This window comes from Loxodonta africana, chromosome 4 (genome assembly GCF_030014295.1).
Source record: "Loxodonta africana isolate mLoxAfr1 chromosome 4, mLoxAfr1.hap2, whole genome shotgun sequence".
Lineage (NCBI taxonomy): Eukaryota > Metazoa > Chordata > Mammalia > Proboscidea > Elephantidae > Loxodonta > Loxodonta africana.
In genome coordinates this window covers 16,858,677-16,878,326 of record NC_087345.1, presented here as the reverse complement: position 1 = coordinate 16,878,326, position 19,650 = coordinate 16,858,677, and the positions used below count along the sequence as shown (strand labels likewise).

Sequence of the window (19,650 nt, the reverse complement as noted above, 5' to 3'; positions counted from 1 at the left end):
CAGCATTGCTGCTTGTTGGTTCCGTGGCCCTGGCCCTTCCCTCCCTGGGCCTCAAGTTCTTTAATGATAACGTACAGATTTGGACTAGATGAGCTCTGTGGAGACACTGCTAGTTGCCGTCCCTCTTTCCTTTATCTTCATTTTCAGCTGGGCATGTGGCCACCTAGAATAAATATTTTATTTCCCAAACTTCCTACAGCTAAGTGTGGTCATGTACAAACTTCTGTCCAATGAGACTAAAGCAAAAATGTTATGTGATCTCTTCCCTAAAGCCTCCTTAAAAGCCAGGTGAATGATGCCCTTGCCTCTTTGTGCCATCCTCCACCTAGATGCCTGGAATATGAAGGTAGTGGCTGGAGCTCTGGTAACCACATTGGACCATGATGTCAAAGGCTACACTGGGATGGTGGAGCAGGAAACTGGTAGGAGACTATGTTGCTAACTAGTTAATGGAGCCTTTAGACCAGCCTCTAGATTGGTTTACTTTAGAGAGCGTAAACATTTTATCTAATTTAAACAACCATTAATTCTATTTTTCTGTTACTTATAGTCAAATTTAATCGTTTCTGATATAAGCTCTAACATTCCTTCTATGTGCACGATTCTGAGATTGTGTCTTTAGATGAATTCTTGAAGAATTTGCTTCCTGTGGGCAGAATAATGGCCTCCCAAACATTCCCAGCCAATGTACCTCATACACAGCCGCTACCCATCTCTCAGCGGAGGCTTGTGTGTTGTTAAGATGCTGACCAGTTTTCAAGAACTTCCAGGCTAAGATGGACTAGGAAGAAAGGCCTGGTGATTGACTTCCAAAAATCAGCCATTGAAAACTCTGTGGATCACAAAGTCCAATCCACAACTGATCATGGGGATAGTACAGGACTGGGCAACATTTCGCTCCATTCTGCACTGGGTCTCCATGAGGTGGGGGTTGACTCCAGGGCAGCTAGCAACAACAACAATAACAACAACAACGAAGAGGTCTACGTCCTAATTCCTGGAACCCATGAATATGCTCCATTACCTGGCAAAGGGGAATTAAGTTTGCACATGGAATTGAGGTTGCTAATCATCTGACCTTAAAATAGGGAGTTTATCCTGGATTACGCTCGGGGGGCCCAGTGTAATCACAAGGGTCCTTAAATGTGGAAGAGGGAGGCAGAAAAGAACCAGAGAGATGGCAGCAGGAGAAGGGCTCGGTCTGATGTTGCAGTTTTTGAAGATGGAGGAAGGGGCCACAAGTCAAGGAATGTGGGTGGCCTCTAGAAGCTGAAAAAGGCAAGGGAATGGACTCTCTCCCAGAGCCTCCAGGAAGAATGCAGTCCAACTGACATCTTGATTTTAGCTCAGTGACCCCACTTTTAGACTTCTGACCGCTAGAGCTGTAAGATAATAGAACTGTATTGTTTTAAGTCATTAAGGTTGTGATAATTTGTTATAGCGCAACAGGAGACTAAGACGCTCCCTCTGTTTTTTCACTGGTAAAACGAGGATCGTGATAACACCCATGTTACAGGGTGCTGTGCAGCATAATGAAGGTGGTATATATGTGGTGCTTAGGACAGGGCCCAGCACACAGGAGACATGCAAACGATATTAGCTCTCAGGAAAGTTATTCCTTCCTCTCATACCTCTGGTCACCACCATCAACCATCAATGATAATATTACCTGAAACATACTGACGCTATGTACTTGGGACTGAACTAATGACCTGACTGTTGTTTTGTGCTGTCAAATCAGTTTTGACCCATAGCGACTCCATGTGACAGAGTAGAGCTGCCCCATAGGGTTTTCTAGGCTGTAATCTTTATGGAAGCAGATTGCCAGGTCTTTCTCCTGCAAAGCTACTGGGTGGGTTGGAACCATCAACCTTTCGGTTAGCAGCCGAGCGCTTAATCATTGCACTACCAGGGCTCCATAATGGCTTTACGTAATGGCATTCGATCTGTGTTAATATTTGTTCAGTGCCTGGGAGGAAGGTCATTTTCCTCATTTTAAAGATGAGGAGACAGAGGCTCCATCCACCAGTAGCAGAGGTGGGATCTGAACCCACATCTACCAGGATCCACTGGCCATGCTTCAAAGCCCTGCTTCTCACAGTATGGTCCGCAGACCTGTGCAATTGCCCTCACCTGGGAGCCAGGAATGCACAGCCTCAGGCCCCACTCGGGCCCCTGAATCAGCATTTGCATTTCTTTCAGCTCCCCACATGGTCTTTGTGTGCATTAAAGTTTGGGGAGCAGTCTGTGTGTGCATTAAGGTTGGGGAGCACTGCTTTAGATCAAGTGCCTGCTCTCTCCCTGGTCTCACCCTTTTGGGGCAGCCTCAGGTGATTTCATTTCCTTCATTTGCTTTGGGCCTGTCTCTTCTGTTCTCCTTGGCAAACTCCCATTTATCCTCCAGCACGCACTGCAGAGGGAGCTTCCTTTAGGACCCATTTCCTGACCTCTCCAAATAGTTTCTCTCTCCTCGGGTCCTTTAACCGAAAACCAAACCCACTGCCGTCGAATCGACTCCACGTGTAACAGAGTAGAACTGCTCCATAAGGTTCTCTTGGCTGTTTTTTTTTAATCTTAGAGAAGCAGGTCACCAGGGCTTTATTCTGCAGCACTGCTGGGTGGGTTTGAACTGCCAACCTTTAGGTTCATAGTTAAGCACAAACCATCTGCGCCACCCAGAGTGTTCTCTCTGAACCTTGCACACAGTTTTATCAGCGCCTTGAGCTCACTGTCTGGTAATGATCTCCGTCTAGTCTCGGTTTCCTTCAGAGCAGTTACGTGTCTCTGTCATTCACCAAACGCTTACTAAGTACCTACTACCTGCCAGCTCCTGGTTTGGCCCTGGGGCCAGGACAGTGAACAAGACAGGCAGACTCTGGTCTCACAGAGCTATATTCTGGTTGGGACAGAAGTCATAGATGCTGTAAACAAATAAAATCAGAGAGCATTAAGTGCTATGAAGAAAATAAAATAAATAAGAGGGACAAGGAGGAGAGAGGTGATGTCAGCTGGGCGAGGGGGTCAGGGTAGGTCTCCCTCAGGATCTGACTTTACTTCTGTGCCCCTTGAACCAGCGTGGAGCCTGACTTACGTGAAGAATTCAAACATTGTTGAATTGGATCCGATCTGACCATTCTCCCAGATCAAACTCTATGTCTACAAGTTCATATCCTTTCCGGGCAGTTGCTGGGCAATTTTTTCCTACCCAGAAAGCTTCTGAAATTCCTTTCTTCTCTCTGAAGTCTTTGGAGGAGAAAGTTAGAAGTACGGGATCCCCTGGTTCTCCAGAGTACCCCCTCCCTTCTCCTAAGCTCTCTCGGCAGAAAGCACCGGCAATGTGGACCGTCTCCCTGGCACCTGGCATTTAGTTATTGAATAAAGCATACCACGTGGTCAACTTAACAGGGAGCAACTCCCGAACTGGGGTCAAGGTCAGAGATTGTCAGCCTCTGTAAAAGAGACTGAAGCTGATCAAAAACGTGTGAGAATAGCCTGCTTTAAAAGCAACAACTTAACTTAGAGATGATGTGCAAAGGGGAGTGGATGAAACCAGCCATCCATTCAAATCTTATCAGCAAGCACAGTTTGGTAATGTTGGATATTTATGTGTTTATTTGCAGATGCATGACTTTATTCACTCTTATTTCACTCAGAGGCTACACCCTGCCTGCACTGGTGTTGTTTTGCTGGCATTATCAGTTGTTGGAGTACAAAGACTCCACCGGTAATTTGGCACTGGTTTATAGAGGAGGGTTTGCAGACTCAGACGCCTACAGAGGCCAGATAACAGCCCCACAGGAGCGAAGCAGCTATGTTGCCAAACATTCGGGAGCGGTGGGGAATTGGGTGAACTGCAGAGCCCCTGCCACCTCTGAAGGGGGATCTGCCACCAGCTCCTGCTGATTGTCACCCAGTTACAAAATCTTGTCTCCCCCTCCCCCAAGAGGAGCCCAAAATATTGATTTTTATGGGAAAGTTTTCAATTTGTAGAATAATTGAGGGTCAAACATAACTCACTCTAGGCCACCATTTGGTTAAAAAACATTAAAAAATCAGTTGCCATTGAGTCGATGCTGACTCATGTGGCCCCGTGTGTGAGAGTGAAACTGTGCTCTGTAGGGTTTTCAGTGGCTGATTTTTCTGAAATTGATTGCCAGGCCTTTCTTTGGAGGTGCCTCTGGGAGAATTCAAACCTCTAACCTTTCAGTTAGCAGCTGAGTGTGTTAAACATTTGTACCACCAAGGGACTCCTGCCATTTGCTACTGCTAGTAAAATAAGTAACAAACACACTGCTGATAATGGCAGTTGTCGTTGTTGCTAGTTGCTGTCAGTCAGTTCTGACTCATGGTGACCCCATGTTTGCAGAGTAGAACTGCTCCATAGGGTTTTCAAGGTTGTGACCTTTCGGAAGCAGATACTCAGGCCTGTCTTCCCAGGCGCCTCTGACTGGGCTTGACCTACCAACCTTTGAGCCAATAGTGGAGTGCTTAACTGTTAGAGCCACCCAGGGACTCCTGGCATTTACTGAGTGCTCACTTAGTGCCAGGCAGTTTGGTGAGCACTTTGCATGGAGTATCTTATAAGAAACTTCACAACCAATTCATGAAGCAGATGCAATTATTTCCCTCATTTTACAAGTGAGAAAATTGATTGAGAGGCTAAATTCCTTGTCTAAGCTCACACAGCTGGTAAGTGATGGGGTTGGGATGTGAACCTAGGCTGTCTGGTACTATATCTGACATGAACTCCAGGCCTGGCTAGAATATACTGCAAGTTTTGATTATGATGATGATGGGTAAAATCTGAGACAAAATACGCATCAGAAGCTCAGATGCAAAACTTGGTTCTATGTCCTTTTTCACATATTCATTCATTCATTCAGCAAACATTGATTGAACACCTACTATATGCCAAGGACTGGGGACACAGGTGTGAAGTCACTCTATCCAAGAATAAAGGTACCATCTTCTCTGCAAATTTCTCCCGCTCACCCCGTCTCAGCAAAGGTGATTTCTGTCACTCCTTACGACAGCGACAGTCCCCAGGCCCCACCAGTCCTCTGGTGTTGGTTCCGTTTCTCTACCAGTCCACTGTCCCTGCCCTGGACCAGCTGCCTCTTCACTCGCTGGATCTGTTCCTCAGACTCTCTGCTCTGCCCACCTCTTCCTCCCATCTCTACTTCCCACAGCTTCTGGAGCCATCTTTCTAAAATATGACCATGCTATCCCTTTCTCAAAATTCTCCTCTTTGGCCCCTTTGCACATATAGCTGTCCGTTGGTGACACAGTCTCTGTCTAGGCTCATCCGTCATTACAAATAAGCCCTCCCGTGGTCCTCCAGCAATGGTGAGCCTCGTGTGGTCCCCTACACATTCCTCACTCCCTCCCACTTCTTTCTGGAACAGCCTCCCACCCCCATGTGTGCCTCTGTGACCCCATAGGACCATAAGCTCCTTGAGGGCAGAGCAGTTTTTTTTCCCTCTTTGCAAACCTGGAGCCTAGGATGGTGCCAGAGTCCCTGTGTGGCACAAGTGGTTAAGTGCTCAACTACCAGCCAAAGGTTGGTGATTCGAACCCACCCAGCGGTGCCTCAGAAGACAGGCCTGGTGACCTGCTTCTGAAAGGTCACAGCCTTGAAAACCCTTTGGAGCAGTTCTACTTAGCACATGTGGGGTCGCCATGAGTCAGAATGGACTAGACGGCAACTAACAAGAACAACAGGATGATACCTGGCACATAGTAGTTATTTAGTCAATTTCGTCGAAGAAATGGATGAAGGAACAGGTGGTTTAGAGGTGAAGACAAAAATGGGAGCAAGCACCATAGAACAAGGCCGATGCTGTGATGGAGGCATGCATGGGTTTTGTGCAGGGACAGAGGGAGGGACGGTAACCCATGTAGGAGCAGGGCCAGGGATGGCAAAAGTGCTGGAGGAAGTGACAACTTAGTTGAGTCCTGAAGGTGAGTAGGATGTAGCTGGGGAGGGGCCCTCTAAGCAGAGGGCAGAAGGGAGAGCATTTGTATTTATCCCCTGCCCCCCTGCACACCGCAAGGAGAGGGGCATCCTTGCATTTCGAGCTCTCCTCTGTTTTCAAAGCAGTGAGAACACATGGGGGCCCCCTCCCCCTCTTCCCCACTTTGCCTTGGGTAAGGAAGGAGCACATCCTAATTTTAAGCTTCAACATGGCAAAAATGTCTACATCATGCACGGGAGTACAAACAATATCTTCTGTTCAGCTTCGCCTGCAACTTCTCAAGGAGATTTATTTAGAGATTTGGGGGCCAGGGAAAAATCAGAGAATCAGTGTACCAGAAGGCTCTATGTAGTCTTTGAGGTTGGACAGGCTTGGGTTGGAATCCCAGCTCTGCCACTTACTGTGTGACCTTGGACAAGGGACTTAACTTCTCTGAGCCTCTGAAGATGGAGGCATTGGGGTCATGGCATACACCTTAAGAGTTGTGAAGATTAAATAAGAGGTAACCTCTGGACAGTATCTAGAACAGTGCTTAGTGCAAAGGAAACAGCAAATAATTAGCTGTTACTAGTATTCCCGTAGTTATTATTACTGCTGACGTGGATCCAGCAGAGTTGTTTTGCAGGGTTACCTTCTTTGCAAAATATAGCGGAGGGAAAGTAGACAGGAGAGTTCTCAGCTTTAGGAGAAATGCCAGAAGGATAAAGGATAAGACTTGGGCAGACGCAGATCAGGTGGGGAAAAGCGTATGGGATAGAAAAGAGCAAACGACCCTTAAAGCAGAGAAAGTGAGAAAGGAGGGCAATGGGGCAAAACTGGGATACAGAGAAGTCTAGGTGTCAGCAACAGCCAGGCACTGTGAGTTTTGCCTGATGGCAAGGCCCAAGGAAAGCTGGCAAGAGGATTATGTAAATTGCAGGGTGGTTGGTGGCGTAAAGCAATGGGCCGATTCCCCATACAGTAAGGCTCTGACAACCGTGCACCTGGGATCTTGTACCTAATCCTTGGCATTCTCGTTAGCAGCTGGAAGACTACTCAAGGTCGAGGAAGTTCAGGGCGGAGTGAATAAATATAATGTCAATAAGGAAAGGGGTGGCTGCTAAGTCGGTACCCCTGGGCCAGGCGATAACGAACAAGGATTTCCATGGAGTGGAAAGGAGACTGCGGCTCAGCAGGGAGCAGGCAGCGGCTTATGAGTTTCCCGAATCTTTAAGGCAAAGCTGTGACCCAGGGGCATCAGGAGAACCTCCCAGGTTGTGTGGTGCAGGGAAACACCTGCTTGTTTTCAGGTGTTTTTCAGAAGGTAGTTTCAGCTGGGCCTAGGAGAAAGGACTGCTCAAGAGGATGCTTGGGGTATCCACTCGAAAGCCCATTTCCCCCACTAGATGAGGAGCTTCTTGAGGGCAGGCATCCTTTCTTTATTCACTCTTTCAGCACGTGGCTCCTGAACACCCTCTCTGTGTCAAGCATTACACTAGGCTCTGGGCATATTGTCGGGGACAAGATAGACATAATACATGCCCTCCTGGACTTTTAAGGAAACACAGATTATAAATAAGTCAATGCTAAAAAAAGAAAGAAAAAGAAAAAGGTGAATGTTAAAGAAGGAACTAAATGAGATAACAGGCTGGTGGACTACTTGGAATGGGGTGGTCAGGGAGACTTCTTGAGAAGGGGACATTTAAGCAGAAGTTTTCTGTATCTTTATAACCCCAGGGTGCAGCACATAGTATGTGCTCAATAAATGCTTGTTAGACCAAACTACCGAGGGAGTGAGGGGGGGAAGGAATCGTGATGCCTCTGTTGTACATCACTTATAATCTTCTTGCTTCTCCCCCTCTTTACTACAGCTAACTTAGTCCAGGTTACCTGGTTACTGCAACAACTGCCTCACTGTGCCTCACCCCTGCCCAGTAAATCTCACCAGCACTGACTGGACCCCCATCCCATCCATTTGGCAGTCAATATCTAGTGATCTCACTAATGGGAAAAGCCAGTTGAGACCCTCCTTGCTTGAGTTGTTTCCCCCCAAAATATGAGTTGTAAATTCTACTATACTTGTGGTTATAATCCCACTTGGAAATGGGTTTTCATTGTTTTGTTAATGAGGAAGTATTAGTGTAGGGTATGTCTTAAGTCAATCTCTTTTGAGATTTAAAAGAGCAAATTAAGCAGGCATCTAGAAAGCAGTTGGGGGAAGATAGATACCACACCACGTGAAGATCACCTAGGAGTTAAGAAGTAGAAGCTGAAAAGAGGCAAGGACCTTCCCCTAGAGCCGACAGAGACAGAAAGCCTTTCTCTAGAGCCAGCTCCCTGAATTCGGACTTTTAGCCTCCTAAAATGTGAGATGATAAATTTCTCTTTGTTAAAGCCACCCACTTGTGGTATTTCTGTTCTAGCAGTACTACACAACTGAGACACTGCCTTTCTGGATCTCCCTTTTCTTTCATGCTGAAACAGAAACTTCTCCGTGAGCCATTTCTGTCCCTTTAGGATCTTGTCTCTGCTACCTCCCAGCCTCCCCACTCCCTGCCTTCTTCCTTCCAGCCCCTGTTTCTGCACCTGCTGCTCCTTCTGTCTGAAGGTCCCTTCTTCCCTTTTGCTTGCTAACCCCATCCTCCAGAACTCGGTCTTCCAAGGCATCCCCTCCTCCCCCAGACTCTGTGCTCCCAGAGTCCTCTGTACTGTCCTCATCGTCTGTTCACTGGAGTATCTTCTCTGGTAGACTATGAGTTCCTCCACGGAAGAGATTGAGCCTTTCAACTGTATCCTAGAGTCTCACGCAGTAGCTGGTGCTCAGGGATCAGCTGTTGAACAAAGAGTAACTACCACCCTTTTCCTTATTGAGAAAGTTGCTGGTAAGACCAATTCTTCCCCCTTCTTCTGCTTCCTGAGTCATGGGACAGATACCAGCTGAAAGCTGGAGAAATTCCTTGGGCTATCTCAGCACTTTGCCTACACTTTGCTAGCAAGATACCTTGCCATTTTTCTTTGATTGAAAAAAAAAATTATTGTGGTAGACATAAAATTCTATAAAACGTAATACATAATATGTGACTTTACCCATTTCTAAGTGTATAATTCAGTGACATTAATTACATTCACCATGTTGTGACACCATCACCGTTATCTATTTCCAAACCTTTTTCATCAGCCCAAACAGAAGCTCAAACTGTCTTTGATTTTAAAGCACACATTTTAATTCTCAAGGTTTCTGAAATTAGAGTGTGTTTCACAATTGATGTGTATGTTAAATTTGTTTGTCCCTGTCCTGAAAGCTGTTTTTAAAGAGATGGTTCATTTCATGATTGAGGCTGTCTTAGAGCTGCCAGAAGATGGACCAGGGAGAGTAAAACCTTTTTAGCCCCAGGAGAAGGATGGGGACACTGGCTAGGCTATAGTAGCTCAGCAGACATCCTATAGCCATCAACATGCACTTCTTGGCACGGGGGAGCAGAATCTCTCGATTCTTATTCCTATTCTGAAAATGTCTGGTTGAAAAAGTGGTTATAAGTGACCTCTTGTTTAAATCACAGCTCAGGTCTTCCATAATTCTAATTGTGAAAGATGCTAGGAAACTCTCTGAATTTGTGGAAGGGTAATAAGGAGAGGAGGCAACAGCTATGGGACTGTCTCAAATGTCTTGGATGAGATGGAATTGTTTTGTGAGATGCCTGTACTTTAGAGGGTTCTGGAATGCAGGTGTGAGGGCTTGCCCACCATTGTCTCCTTATGTTTACCATGGGTTGGCACCCAATGTCAGAGCCCTGGTGGTGCACTGGTTAAGAGCTATGCCTGCTAACCAAAAGGTCAACAGTTAGAACCCACCAGCTGCTCCTTGAATACCACATAGGGCAGCTCTACTTTGTCCTATAGTGTTGCTATGAGTTGAAATTGATTCAATGACAATGGGCATCCAGTGGCATCACCCTCATAAAGTAGCTTTTTAATTTACTTGATTGGCGTTGCATCAATTTAGTTCCTTGCTTCTCAGTACTGTCATAAGAAGTTTTGAGGCCAAAGAGACCACCACAATCAGACTGGGATGAAGTGGGGGGAGCACGGCAAAAAAGAGAAGGGAATAGCTGCTCTAACCTTCAAAACAATCTTAAAAAACTCATTACCCTGGAGTCTATTCTGACTCATAACAACCCTATAGGTCAGAGTAGAACTGCCCCATAGGTCTTCCAAGGCTATAGTCTTAACGGAAGCAGACTGCCACATCTTTCTCCTGCGGAGCAGCTGGTGGGTTCAAACCATTGAATTTTTGGTTAGCAGCCGAGTGCTTTAACCACTGCACCACCAGGGCTTCTTCAAAAACAACCTTAGGGGAGCTATTATCATCCGCGTATTATAACCTTCTTGCCATCGAGTTGATTCCAACTCATATTAACTCTGTATAGATGGTACCATTGAGGCACAGAGGTAGAACTGACTAGTGCAAGGTCACACAAGAAGCCAGAGGACAGAGAGCAAAAGTCTTTAATAAGACTGACAAGACCCTGCACCTTGGGACCTTAAACACTTCTGCACCCCCCTCCCACACCACCCGGCATCGGCTGCCTGTCGTTCTCCCAGTACTTGTCTCATTCCTTTCCTATGGGTCCCTGCACTTGCTGCCCTTCTACCTGAAATGTTCTTTCTTCCTCTTTTCGCCCAGTTAATTCGTACTCATCCTTCAGCTCTCCATTCACATCTCACCTCCTCAGGAAAGCTCTCCCTGATTAGATTTACTCCTGTATGGATTGAATAGTGTCCCCCAAGAGATACGTTGAAATCCCAACTTCTGTACATATGTATGAATGTGACCCTGTTTGGAAATAGGGTTTTTGAAGGTTAGCATGAAGTCACATTAGAGTAGGGTAGGCCCTAATCCTATATGACTCCTGTCCTTATAAGAGGAGAACAGATGCAGAGGAGAGAAGAAGAATGGCCATGTGACAATGGAGGCAGAGACACCGGCAAGCAATGAAAGGCCAATGACAGTCGGGAGCCACCAGGAGCTAGGAGAGAGGCGTGGGAGAGTTCCTCTCTGAGTCCTCAGAAGGAATCAACACGGCTGATATCCTAATTTGGACTTGTAGCCTACAGAACTGTGAGACAATAAAACTCCATTCTTTAAAACCAATCACTTTGTGGTATTTTGTTCTGGCAGTGGTAGAAAGCTAAGACAACTCCCAGTATTATAAACTGTCACAGCCTCCTGTGTCTCCCCCTGGTAGCACTTAACACAGCTGTAATTGATATATACTGGAGAGATTCTTCGATTGGGGTCTGTCTCTCCCACTGGACTCTAAAGTCCCTGAGGGCAGAGGCCTGAAAGATGCTGCCTCCCAAAGTGCCCCCAGCCTCTGGCCTAGTGCCTGGCGCTTTGAAGGGGCTCATTAAAGAGTTAACATGCACGATAGATAAACGAGGGAAGGAGATGCCTGATCCGTGGTTGTAAACTAACCTGGAAATTTAAAATGCATATTTCATTTGAATATGGGTTTTTGGCCAAAACACTCACACTTGGGGCTAAGAAGAGCCATTGAATTTTGATGCATTTTAAATCTCTTCCATTATCAGTCTGGATATATATTTTCTCCACCCCCCTGACCTGAAAGTGAACACTGAGGGGAAGCTTTCTGGGAGGAGCTCTGTGACAGAAGTTCTAGATGATGGGGAAGGAGGAAAATAAGGCCGGGATCTATTTAGAGGACTTTTGCCCCCAGCACTTCCTTCCCCGGCATCCACTCCCTCTCCAAGCACTTTCTTTTTTATTATCTTATTTTATTATTCTCCCCTGGGTTAAGCCTCTCTCTCTCCTCTGTGTTGAGTTCATTATTTTTTGGAATGTAAAAAAAAAAAAAAAAACCCAAAAAACAATACTTTTGTTACTGCTGCTGACTGTGCATGCTTTAAAGAACAACCTTTTTTTGATGATAGGAAGGGACTCCCATTTCTGAACGCCTACCACGTAGCAGGCAGTGTTCATTTGGTCATTCATCCACTAAGGTGGGCAGACATCTTGCACTGGTCGTAACTGCTGGGAATACAGCAGTGAGCAGAACAGACACCCTCCCTGCCCTCGAGGAGCTGGCAGTCCAGTGGTCGGAGGCAGACAATAAACAGAAGGAGCAAATTATTTAGTGTGCTAACCTCCTCCCTAAAAAAAATTAAACCCATTGCTGTCAAGTCGATTCTGACTCATAGCAACCCTATAGGACAGAGTAGAACTGCCCCATAGAGTTTCTAAGGATCGCCTGGTGGATTTGAACTGCCAACGTTTTGGTTAGCAGACGTAGCTCTTAACCACTCTGCCATGAGGGTTTCCAGTGTGCCAAAAAAAAAGTAGGTGGTAAATATTCTGTAAAATAAATAAATAAAACAGGGTAAGAGGGATGCATGAAGGGTTTGGGATAGGGTTGTTGATTAAGACTTTAGATAAGGCGAACAAGGAAGACCTCCATGAGAAGGGATAACCACCTATTCATTTAATTCCCTACAAGGAGACATGGACAAGATTATACCTCCTTTTTACCGAAAAGGAAACTAAGGATCAGAGAGGTTCAGTAACTTGCCCCAAATCTCACAGCTTGTAAAGCTGCAGTGCTTGAAGTGATCCCAGGTCTGTGTGACTGTGAAAGTCATTCAAGTTCACCACAAAGTGCCATCTGCAAACTCCGTGAGTTACGGGGAACATTGGTTATTCTCTGAAAAATGCTTGACAGCAAAAAACCAATGGAGAGTTTACATAGAGGACACTTCAAAACTGAAGGGGCAAGCTAAACAGACAACTGAGGGTTTGTCCTGAAGTTCGGTGTTAGAAGTCTGGTGTTGCACAGCCCGCCTCCTGCTCCCCAGCCTCCGCTAGTCAGCCCATGGTGGCGGAAGGGGTTAGGAACACAGTCATTGTCACCCCAGAAGGCGCAGAGAGGCTGGAGATGGCAGCTAGGAATAAGTAGCATGTTGGGGTGAGCTGGGTGGGTCAGAACTCAGGTTGAGACCCAGTGTTCAATACGGGAAGCTGAAACAGGCAGAATAGAAAGCAGTCCTAGTGGTGAACCTGAGCACAACCCACGACGGGCCAGGGTCCTGGCATAGAGCGTTCTGCAGGTTATTGGGGCACACGGGGCAGGGTGAAAATACAGTTCGATGAGTCACAAGAGGTCTGGTCTCAAGTTCTGCCTCTTCCATTTCTACCCATGTGAACTTGGCAGGCCTTTCCCTTCCACGAACCTCATTTTCATCATTTAGAAATCAATGGCATGGATAGGGGTGTGAACCAGCAGGGACTTGCAAAGCATTTTTTGTTGAAGGAGTTGAACTTGGTTAACAAGGTGAGATGGGGTGTCAGTGGCAAAGAATGCTGGGCCTGTCTCTATAGAAAACTGCTGATTAGAACCCAGGACCTTGGGGATAGGCTTTTGGGTCCTGGGACTTGGATGGGGAGGTTTGGTAAAGAGAATGTACTGGGGAAGCTAAGTGAGAATGAGCCTGTAATGCCTGCTCTCTGCCCAAAGGGGTCTATTCTGGCGAATATGAAGACCCAACTGAACTTCAGTATACTTTAAAAGCAGAAAAGGGAAAAAAATCCATTGGTGATTAGTTTTCTCGCCCATCTCGGCTTGTGTACTGGTCAATTTTCTCTACCTTCTTTTGAGTAGTTTGCTTTCACTTTAGCCAGTGAGGCGCTGTGCCTGTACAACCCAGTCACTGACTCCTCTTTGAGTTTTCTTCTTTTCTAATAACGAAATCATTATTCATTATTATTCTTTTAAAAAAGGAGTTCCAAGAAGAACAAACAAATCACCCTGCGTTCCCCACCTCCTTCTCCTTTTCTTTTTCTCTCTTGCTCCTTCCCTATCTCTCTTTCTCACTCTTGGTTACTTGATTATCACATGCCATTTATGGCATTTGCATTCATTTCAATAATTTTAAGAACTTCCAGATCTACCCATTAATGAATATTTGTTATGCACCTACTGTGTGTAAATACCAGAAGAAAGTCAAATTATCTTGGGAATTATGGAGCAATAACGTACTCAGTGTGAGGGCCCGTCCGTAACTTTCATACTCAGTTCATCCCCCACTTAAAGGCAAACGTGTGTAGGAAAGATTGGTGGCTTTCCTAAAACAAAATAAACAACATACACTTTCCAGAACAAGAGAGCCACGGCTGAACTGAGCCTGGCTCACTCTGCCACCTGGCAGGCAGAGCAAAGCCTATGCAATGACGAACTTGGAAAAGAGAATTTAGGAACATCGAGACCCTCCTGTGCTGCAAGAGAGCAAGGATGGAGGACGGCTGGCCGAGTCCCTGTGAGCGAACAGCATGTGGAGGGGAGGATAGGAGAAGCCACTGATGGAAGATTCAGCAGTGGGGATTTAAGAGACCGGGCAGAGAGAAAGATCTGTGCTTCCTGTGGCCCACAGCAAGGCTGTCCTCTCCCAAAGGGGCAAGAGAGGGAGAGAACAGAGGCAGCGTGGAGGGTTTGTTTCTGCCACAGACAGATTGTACCAGTGTCTGACTCTCCTCTGCAGGGCTGCAAATCCTCTGGGGGAGGCGTGGAGCCTGGGCAGAGGAAAGGAAGGCACAGGATAGAATGAACACAAAGAGTGAATTTCTTGCTGCCCCTGGAGACAAGGATTCTTTGCAGTGACAACAGAGGTTAACATCCTGAGGAGCAAGCCACCGTGCAGCCCAGAGACACCTCGCTTGAAACAAGCAGCTTTAGTGTCCTGTTCCCTGAAGGGACCAGTTCATCTTTCCATTCTCAGGCTGTTAACACAGCTTCCCTGAAAAGTTCAAGAACTTCTACCACTCTCTACCTCCCTGTTGGCCTGTGTAGCCCACCTCCCTCGCCAAATCCTAAGGAATCCAGCCTGCTAGGAAATGCAAGTACACACACAGAGACTTTGCCATTACTCTGCAGAGGGTTAGGAACACAGTCAGCAGTTTCTTCTTGATCCCCCTTCCCCTCTCCCTGTCTCTGCCCCTAACAGGTGGTCATGTCCCTTCTAATTCTTCAGCAGACTAGTTTCAAAAGCTGCCGTAGAGGCAAGGATATAGTTCTAATTCTTATTTTCATCAGGAGGTGAAAAAAAAAAAAAAGATCATCTCCAGAGACAAAAAGCCTTGATGAAAATGAGAGAGCAAAAAGAGATCAGAAGAAGACAAGGCAAGGTTATTTTTCATCTGGAGTCATTAGCAGCATCTGGGAAAGAAGATTTGAAATCTGTTCACAACTTCTCATGTACGAATAGAAAACACAAACCAAGAGATGATGGGCAGGAGCGGGGGGATTTTTTGTTATCTTTTTCAAAGTCCAGTTTATCACAGAAAACCCAGGCTGTGGGAACCAAAAGCACCAGCAATGTGATTTCTGAAAAGGTCGGCCCTATTTTGATGTTCAAAAGAGCAAACACATAAGCACCCTGTAAGAATCGCCTGTGCCTACCTTCGGAAATCAATGCACTTATAACCTTCAGCAACAAGGGTGATCTTTGGGGATACGTGATTTAAAATCTCTGAACCACTTCCTAAGTGTCCGAGACCCAACTTCCTAAGGTGATCCCAGGCCTGAAAGCCCCAGCTTGACGGAGGCGTTGGAAATTAATGGCCAGGTGAGACTGGGGCTTCGAGCAGCCACCCTGGCTACCAAGGCCTTGGCTACAAGTGGGAAGGGAACAGCAACCCTGATTGGGTCCTGGCCCAGCCTTCCCCTTACTGCCTGGATCTCTCACTGGGGAGAAGGTCCTGCCGGGCCAAACCCACAGCTTCTGTGCACACCCCACGACCCTTGGAAAGTGTTGCAATTCTAACCTTTTCCAACTGATTTAGGGAGAGTGAAGCTGGGCGGCTTGGAGAGAAAGTTAAAGGGGGTGGATAATACATTTGAGCACGTGGGCACCAAACAGATGGAATGTTAATGGAAATACTTAGGCCTTTTAATACACAAGTGATCTGAAGCTACCTCTAGTCCTCCTGTCTCCCGGGAATTATAAAATGTTGAAAATTGCACAGTCTTCAGAATTTGCAAATCAAACCCCGATACAAAAGCCTATTCGGAACAACTCCCAAATTTCTGGGCACATCTCCCCCAAAAGAGTGTCCTATCTTTTCCTCTCATCTCTTAGTGATTTATCTCCATCCGACTAACTAAAATCCAAGGGAGGCAAATTGCTACTCTGATCATTTCCCTAAAGCAACCCTCATTCACTTTTCTTCTCTTTTGGAATAAAAGTCTGTCATAAATGTTTAATTAAATGGAAGTCTTTCCACTGTTAATGACTAGCTGCATGAAAGGCTCTTCATTTTCTTTTCTTTTTTTTTTTTAAGGAGGGGTGTGTGTGTCAGTCTTTAAAACAGCCCCTATTAATTTTCTAATATTGATCCTCTGGCTGGGGAAGAGCATAGAGTAGTGAGCCTACGGCTCCTCTGCGGAGTATGTTAAAGGCAGCGGTTTGGATGGAGAAAGGGCACCAAATGCCGTATGCGTCAAATAGACCATGGCTCAACAAAGTCACTTAGCTATTCACAACATGTTCAGCCATCACTCAACCGTTTGCACCAAGAATGTGGGGGGTGGAGGGGGCACAGAATTTGTGCTCTTCCCTCAGACACAACCATTTCCCAAACAGCAGCTTTTGCTCACTTTGGGTTAGACTCTGGGGTCAGGTCAGTTTCTCCCTCTCTGGTCCCTTTCCCTCTCTTTTTCATCTCCTGGCTTCAACTCCCTGCATCACCATCCCATGTTGAGCTTAACAAACAACCCTGCAGTCCCCCGGCTTGGCTTCCCATTGCCTCAAAAGGCCTCTGGTATTGGTTCATAGCAGAAACAAAATACATAAAGCCTTTATTTCTACCCAGAAACGTATGCATCTCTCCGTGCAGGTCTTTCTATGCGTGGCTGTAGCTTATGCACACAAACATAGACAACGATTCAAAATGCAGTCCCTCAGATTAAAGTCTGTTGCTAAACGCAGGTTGTATGACCTGCAGGAGTTTTTTCTTTTTTTTTTTTTCTGTGCTGATTAACATGTCCCAGAGGCGCATGCCTTCATCCAAGCCCTAATCTTCCAGCTCTTGCACCGTGGCGGACCCTTTGCCTCCAATACGTGTACATGCACACACACCCTGACAGCCCTACAAAATAAAGGCAAGCTGCTGACACCCCCGCTCCACTGCTGCCCCCACTCCTCCCTCCAACCTCCCGGTGCCCTCACCTCCCTCCCTGCCTGCCTGCCTGCCTGCCTGCACAATGTCTGATTCTGAGCTGGCTGCAGTGCTGACTGTACTCGCTTCTGGAGATCAGACATGTCACTCTGCGCGCAAGTGAACTGCTTCTCAGCCTAACCTGCCTGTGAATTGCTGTTTATCAGAACTCGAGCTTGTTTCCTGTGAGAGACGTATGTATTTTTAGACTTCGTAAACGTTAAAACACACATACACACACGCAGCCAGCCACCTCGAACAATCTGGGTGGCTCATAGACATTACGAAATGCTCTTGAACTCAGCTTGAGATCCTGGAATAATTAGGATTTACCAAATAAAGATTCTTAGAAATAATAGATTTTTTCTTTTTTCTTTTAAAGAGGAGATTTGAAGATGATGACGTGTCTGGGACTTTTGGAGAGTAAGGGGAAGAATTTTTGAATTCTTCTTTATGAAAAGAGGAGCAGTGTTTGAGAGAAGCAGTTATTCCCCCTCATAGATGGCAACATTCAACCAAATGGCAAATCCTAATGATTCTGACTCAGGCAGAGCACATTTGACTTTTTAAGACAGTCTCTTGTTGTTTTCATTATATCATAGATTATTCCAATGAAGAGGTTTGGGGAATGGGGAGGGGGGGTGGCGGAGGCGAGAGAGTTGAGTATGGGTTTTGCTTACTGATTTTCTTGCCTCTGAAACTAACCCGACCAACCTTGATCGGCGATGGAAGGAATGAAGAAAATGGTGGAATGTAAAGGGGACTTATTTGGAGGCGGGTGGGGAGGGGGAGTGGGGGGGGAGGGAGTGGGGTGGAGAGGGGGGAGGAGATGGGAAATCAAATACCTTCTAGGCAGCAGGTTCTCCATAATCCAGAATGGGTCATAACTTCCTCGTTCTTTTTGCTGGTTTCATTCTCACTTACACTTTTTGTCTTGCAAACCCCTCTGGAGTAGAGCCAATAGTCGGTTCCCACAGCTATGGTCATCAGGCTGAAGGCAGCGAAAGCACCAACGGTGGTTAAAAGCATTTGAACACCTCGATCAAAGAGCCCCATAATTCTTCATTATATAAACACCCAACCGACTTCTGGTTCTCGGGAGAGTGTGTGAGGGTGCGAGTACTAAAGCAAAAATAAAAATAAAAATAATTCCACTACTAATAGAATGGGTATGTGTGTGAATACAGAATATGGAGAGATATCAAAAAAGGGAGGTAAGAAAGCTCACGAAAAGAGTGTAAATTATAAAGATCACACGGGAAGAGAGGCTTGCCTTTTGAGATCAGAAACTGTTCCAGTTGCAGTGTTTTTTTCTTAAAAAAAAAGAAAGAAAGAAAGAAAAAAAAGACACCCCCCACCCCCCCCAAGTGAGTTGCCTTAATCTCTTTTCCTAAAATTCTGGTCTCCAGTTTCCATATGTGATAGCTAATTTGGAGATGGCTTCCACAGTGAACCAGGGTATAGCCGCATTCTCAACACAATCTCTCATGGTTGGGACCTAGAGAGTTAGAGCTTGTAAGAGCCGAGATGCAACCTTCCGTCTTCGTGCTGGGCTCTGCGGCCTGCGCCATGAAAATCCTTGGCTTCCCCAGTTCTCTTCCTTGGGGGTCTCAGGCGCTTTCGTTTCAGACCAGACTTCCCAGTATTCTGTAAGCCCTTGATCTCAGCTGAACAGGTGCGGGGGTCTCGCCTTCCATGGTTTTGGCCAGCAGCAGCAGCGGCGGCAGCAGCAGGGCGGGCAGGCGCGGCGGCGGCGGCGGCGGCGGTGGCGGCAGGACGAGCAGCGGCGGCGGTTATTGTTGGTGGTGGCGGGGGTAGTGTTGGCGAAGTGGGGGTGGGAAGGGGTTTCTCCCGGAGAGTCGAGGCGGGTTTCCTTCCCCCTATCTGCAAAGCTCCTGGAAACAAGGGAGCCGGCGTCTTGCTGCAGGATGGGCCGCCCGCCTGCCCCCCCACTCCCTGCCTGCTCGGCCCCCGGTGGCGGCGCTCCCACCTACTGCATTACCGGGTGGTGCTGAACTGGACAGCTCCCTGCGCCGCCTGCTCCGCGCGCTCCCCGCTCTCGGGGCGGCCAGCCAGGCTGGGGGCGCGGGCCAGAGTCCTCCCTCCCTTCGGGCCAGCGAGGCCAGGGCAGAGCGGGGGCTGCCTTTCGTCTTTTTACCCCTCTCCCAAATCCTGAAACGAGCGCTCTTCTGGGCTCCCAAAGCTTAGAGGAAGGCGTAGCTAGAGATAGCTCGCTCCCTCTTCCTCTCTCTCACACTCTCTCTCCCCTTCCCTCCCCCCTTGGTGTTTCTTCCAGCCTCCTTCTCATTCCATCTCTACGTGCCCAGAGCTTCAAATACAACCCTCCCATCACAATCAGACGGGCACAAAACTTCAACCAGCGTTTTCCTGCCCGGAAGGCGATGAAAATATAACCTGGATGGGTAATTACAAACACGGTCTCTATGTGTTTTTCGAATAATCGTTTTCACT

General features: G+C 46.8%; 1 protein-coding gene across 1 annotated transcript in view; it reads right to left on the bottom strand.

The window, feature by feature from the left end:
- Positions 1–18,379, bottom strand: part of CACNG2 (calcium voltage-gated channel auxiliary subunit gamma 2) — a 144,215-nt gene extending 125,836 nt beyond the window's left edge. Inside the window, exon 1 of the mRNA XM_064285217.1 lies at positions 18,024–18,379. Coding sequence (XP_064141287.1) covers positions 18,024–18,234 — 211 coding nt within the window. The 5' untranslated portion in view covers positions 18,235–18,379. The remainder of the gene's footprint in view (positions 1–18,023) is intronic.
- Positions 18,380–19,650: the final 1,271 nt, after the last annotated feature.